This window comes from Eurytemora carolleeae, unplaced genomic scaffold (assembly GCF_000591075.1).
Source record: "Eurytemora carolleeae unplaced genomic scaffold, Eaff_2.0 scaffold104, whole genome shotgun sequence".
Lineage (NCBI taxonomy): Eukaryota > Metazoa > Arthropoda > Copepoda > Calanoida > Temoridae > Eurytemora > Eurytemora carolleeae.
In genome coordinates, this window is record NW_019396033.1 from 407,860 (window position 1) to 413,859 (window position 6,000).

General features: G+C 29.2%; 1 protein-coding gene across 1 annotated transcript in view; it reads right to left on the reverse strand.

Moving 5' to 3' along the window:
• LOC111697464 (uncharacterized) overlaps window positions 1-6,000 on the reverse strand; it is a gene marked incomplete at its 5' end in the record, with an annotated part of 56,815 nt that overhangs the window by 11,979 nt on the left and 38,836 nt on the right. Inside the window, 3 exon segments of the mRNA XM_023467490.1 lie at window positions 1,804-1,909; window positions 1,984-2,131; window positions 2,769-2,829. Of these exon segments, the coding sequence (XP_023323258.1) occupies window positions 1,804-1,909; window positions 1,984-2,131; window positions 2,769-2,829 (315 nt within the window).

The following is a 6,000-nucleotide window of genomic DNA, read 5'->3' on the forward strand; positions in this document are numbered from 1 at the left end:
GTTTTATTTCTAAAAAACTAAAGTAAATTTTATATACTTTAACACATATTATCTCAAAGAATACTTTTACAATATATTGCAACTGATCTGAGAAAAGAATCATATGTTACAACTCAGTATTGAGTTTCATGAGAGAATTGCAGCTGAAATACATTTATCTCTTTATTCAAGAAAATAGAGTATGTGCAAACAGGGTTTGCTAGTTTCTCTAGGATTAAGAAATAAGACATTTCCCTAGATCTCTTCATACAAACTATTCTGCAAAAATAAATTTGAAATCCTGCATATTCCCTTGAAGATTTTAGTTGAGAGTCTAACATACTTAACAACTTTAAGAAAATTTACCCTTCTATAATCAAAACAAAAGTCTGGATAGTATACAAGTTCAAAGTTATATCAGAATTCTTTGGAAACCGTTACAAGTATTTGAGAGTTCCTTTAGTGGTTTTTATTAATTTTTGAACATAATGTAATATAATGTTTAAGACTTCTTGGAGTAAACATTTCTAGGCTTTCATAATTCCCCCTTGTCTTCTTACAAGGTAAAATTAAGAACAAAGAACACTTAATGAAGATCTTTGTCAAGCAAAACAATGCACTATTATTCTATATTAATATCTATTTACATTCTGTCAAAAGTATCTGATTAATCCAATATTCTTTTTATACTTGGACTTATTCCAACTACAACAGCTTCCAGGTTTATACAAACACAGACCTAATCTTTATACCAAAGAAATTTTCAAGCAAATGTATACCCCTGTTCCAGGTTTTTACCACACAGACCTCATTTTCTTTATTGTATATTAGCCAGATATAGAGATACAATCTATACAAATATTGGGATTGTGACTTGGCTGTTATATTATTATTCATGTTTTAATGAACACTTAGAAAGTTGGCATTTGGTTTGATTTCTCTAAACACCTATTTTGGAAGAAGCATTCCTAATACATATATTCTAAAGGAATTAAGTCTTTTCCACAAACTAAAATATTCTAATTCATTTATCTTTGCAACTTATTGGTGTAAAATTTTAATATTTCAAACTTAGAATCTTTTATCTATCAGAATTCATAGTTTAATTAGATAATCAGACTCTATTCCTTCCAGATTCAGAAAAATGTAGGACTATCACAAAACTTGATGATTCATATAACCAGGCAATTTATTAAGTATAGGGTTACCCTGTATTAAAAAGGTCTCAAAAGTATGCCGCACATTTTGTGCAAAATTTAAACATTGAACCCTATTTGTTTATAAACAGATTCTGTTGTTTTCTATATTTTACTGAAAATTTCCCGACAAAGTTAATCATTCAATGAATATTTATTAGTTTGGAATATTCTTTTTTCCTTTATTTACATTACTATTGATAAGGAAAGCAATATGATTATGGAAGTAAATACAATAATTCTTTATGTTTGCACATCATTCAGCCAAAAACAATTACTTCTAGGGTAAAGGATCAAAAAATCTTTTTATTTTTGTATCAATTGCTATTTTTTGTTAAGCTTTGAGAACATGTATGTTCAAAATTGCATTATAAGATTAATTCAAAAACACCTTCAATATAAATGCCTTTTCTTGACAAAAAAAACTGTATCCAAATCAACTAAATTATGCTGATACAAAACTCAGAATGTAGGTGGTAAATATTAACAAAATTATAAAGGTTTAATCTACTACCAAATCTCCTAATTTTGACAAAAATTGGCAGTTATTTTGACTAATAATCAAATCAAAAAAAAATTTACTTTTTCTTTAATTCTAATATTTTATTTTATTTCCCTAATCTATTACCTGGAACTGAGACAAAAAACTTGACAGAATCCCGATGTCCATGAAAGGAGAGCTGAGCAAGAGCCATAGAACAGTAGGGAATAAAACTTCCAGGGGTAACACGCTCCTATAGTGTTATTGTAATATCAACTGATTACAACCACATTAATAGATATAAAATGGCTGCAAGGTTAAAGGTACCTTAGTATCAGCATATACTCTGACTGGTGCTCCAGGTTTACTCTTCTCAATTACATCAGCAATGAGATTACCAGATGTTGACCGGCCAAGATCTGGACTTGATAGTGGTACACTAATAATCACTCCGTTCCCAGTTCCTAACCACAGCCTACCACAAATAAGTTCATTACATTATGACAATCAGTATTTCATGTCTAGTGTAAACTTGTTTACAATTTAAAAGCAAGTCATTACCCATTTGTTTAATTCTGTCCACTCATGGAGTTGTCCATTGATTTCCAAAAAAAACTTAATAATGGTTTTACAGCCTTTTTGTAAAGTAGTTGTAAATAATTATTATTCAGCAGGGGTGTATATAATTTCAATTTTTTATTCTCCCCCCCCCTCTTTTTTTTATTTCCATCCCCAAATTCGAGAACTAAAACGACATCATTTTTTAAGATTTATACCGCCACGCAGTGTATAATAAACCCCATAAGAATGCATTTTGCATAGATGGCGCCACAGGGAAATTTTTATAACTTTTGGTAGGGTGGTATTGCCAAAGAAGTTTTGATTGATTATTTGTCAGCTCAGGAGTATTTTTTTAAAAATCATTTCCAATAATTTTAATTGCTAGGTGTTTACTCTGAAGTTCTACCTTTCCTCCTTCCCCAATCCTTTCCCACCCATCCATTTCTTCTGTTGTTATCCTTCCCTTCCCCTCCTCTTGGGTCTTTGATTTCTTTTCCCCCTCCCAAAGGGGGGGGGGGAAGAATTTTATACATCCCTGTATTATTATTTACCTAGTACATGATACCATGAGAGCAGTTATTCTCACAAAAGAGAATCCCAGTTTACCAGTTCCTATAACAGAAAAATCACTTATTTTCTAGGAAAAATTCTAATTTTAAATCTCTTTATTTTTCTTTTTTCTCACTTGTTCCCCAAATATTCTTATTCTATCTTGATTCTTGATATAACTATATATCTGGTGTATTCAAGGATTATTGTATAGGGTTTCTTCTGCTATTCAGAACTAGAACTGGGTTTATGCTTCAACAAATAAAATGAATATAATAATCTCCCTCCAATAGTCAATACAGAAATATCTCAAAATATTTTGTGATAGAATTAGAAATATACGAATTACCATTTTCCCATTCAAACTGTACATTTTTTGATTTTGACAAGATACAAAGCACATAATGACAAACCAGATCCCACACAAATATTTTTACCTATTCGGTTCAACTTGAACAAAACAACCAAACAAGCAGCAAAATTTGAATCAAATACATTTGTATGATAAAGAGGAGTATTTTATATTCTAAAATACTAAATATACTAAATAATACTATCAGGGTTTCCATTTTGAACTCAGAATTTAGGATGGGAAATACAAAAGGAATTTTCATTAAATTGTATAAATCCTAGCAATGACTATCTCGAACCCAAGACAGGTTAGTACAGACACAAAAAAAAACGTTTCTGAAACATTTTGAAACCTGAACAGGAGGGTAAAATACAGAAAAAAAAGTTTTCATAAAATAAAAACACAATATGTATAAGCCCCAAGTCTTATTTTTTATCATGGAATGTTTCAACTTCAGTTATGGCTCTATGACATATAAAAATTTGAATTTTATGAAACTTTTTTATTTTTCAAGTAAACTGAAGATAGTAAGAATATCTATAGATTGGCGGATTCAAATTGGCAGGCTCTTGTCAGAAAAACTCTTATTGGCACTTCTTTAAGTATTAAGTTTAAATAATTGCTCTGGATGAAAACTAGATAATTTTTATAGAAATTGTTTTTTTTTGAAATACTTTACTCTTTAAATACTTAAAAAGCTTAAAACCATTATTTAGTGACTTGATACATTAAAAAAAGTAAGAGAACTGAGAAAATTTGTTAACGAAAGAAATATAAACATTAAAAATATTACACTCATATCAAATTAAAATTTGTATGAGATAAATATTTTGTTCTTTCTTGACGTTTACTGATGGATATTGCTGAGATGAGACAGTTTATACAAAAACATTCCTGCATTTTCACATTTTTAGAATAACAAATAACAAAACAATCTAGATCTAAACATGTTTTTATTTGGGCTTTGTTTAAAGTGTACTTCTAACTATCAGTGCCCTTTAAGTGTTATCTAACGAAGAAAAAAATATAAAAGTGGTAAAAAATTCTATCATTAAAAGCTTTATAACAAGCAAGACTTGTAATTTGTCTAAGATCGGAAAAATTGAATTTAAAAACAATGCTATTAAAGTTTTTTGTGTCGCCCGCCTGAAATATTGCCTTTTCTAATGACAGTCACGTCCTTTAAGAATTTGTGCTGTAAACCAACAAATGCCAATCCTAGAAATTGTTCCATCCAAAATAAAAAGAGGAGCTATGTCCATCATCTCAAATATGTGTAACGTTTACAAAACATATACACAACAAAAAATATTATGCTAGCTCTGTCTGTGATTTATTCCATAAAAGAATAAAGCGGACTATGATGGTCATTGTTTTTTGGTTAGTTTTTAACAATCATAGATTTTTTTTTGTCAAGAATCTTAGATGCTTCACACATTTTAAAATGGTACGTATGCTCTTTAAGTCACCTCAAAATCAAATAAAATTGCATGAAAGATTGAAATCTTTGTGTTCAATCATAACTCCTCTTATTGAAGAGCTGTTGTGAATATGTAATATGAAACCGGATGAATCCGTTTTTCTCATACTTAGAGCGTGAAATCAAAACTAGAAAAGCTATGAGTCACAAGTCGTACCAACTATGTCGCATAAATTTGATCTTCTCTTTCTTAGCAGTGAACTTTACATTTCGCATAATAGGCAAACAGGTCAGTCCATTTGAAATCATACACTTTTCCCAATTACATATTTAATGACATTAAAATTAGATAGATATCTCAAATAGCAAAGAAGTTATGGTAATTTGAAAAGAGCAACTTATTTGTTTTCAGAGGTCAAAACTTCATGACCTCAGTGCTCCGCACACGGAGGTAAACAGAGTAAAAAAATGACTGATTATGTAATGTTTCAAATAGGTCTTTTAATATTTAAAGTTTGAAAAAAATGGAAGAGGGTGTCTGATTTCATATGGACTGACCCAAACAGTTTACTCTGGAATAAGATGTAAAAATATAAAAACAAATATTTTAATTATTCTCAATGATATCTAATGCAGAAGTAAAACTTTAGCACAACGTCATAAAAGCTAAATTTTTTTTAAACGTCTCAGATTCTTGAAGAAAAAAACTTTGAATTATTAAACAAACCAAAATGTTTATCCCTGCAGTATTAATAATATCGAATAGTGTCTGTGTTTATTAGTTTTGTTATATAATAAACAAACATCAAGATCAGATAAAGACTGTATGCCAAGAGAAACATATATAAATTTCAAGAAAATCTAATATTTATAAAACAAATGTTTAACATACTAAATGCAATCTGAAGTTTTAAATTTAAAGGCATAACAATTTAAAACGTATTTCCCACTTAAATTTATTGGTTCAAGGGATAGTAGACGTAATTTCAAGCGACTCTCCATTTAAAATTGTCCAAATCTCAAACAAAACCTTGAGAACTTTAGAATGATAAAGAATAAATGAGATATCCATGCTGTTTTCTATCTAATTTCTTTCTGATTTCTCTATAAAATTTATCTTACTGCAGAAACTTTCAATAATATTTTCAGAATAAACACTTTATAAAAAAATTTATCTTCTGAATATAGGTTTTTATCTTATTCTGTATAAACGATTTATCGGTATCCAACCTTCCTAGATAATATCCAGGGAAATCTACAACAAAAAGGGTGATTTACATTCAAGCAGATATAGTAGTTAGGATAGAGGAGATAGAAGTTAGAATAGAAGAGATATAAGTTAAAATAGAAGAGATAGAAGTTAGAATATAGGAGATAGAAGTTAGAATAGAAGAGATAGAAGTTAGAATAGAAGAGATAGAAGTTAGAATAGAGGAGATAGAAGTTAGAATAGAGGAGATAG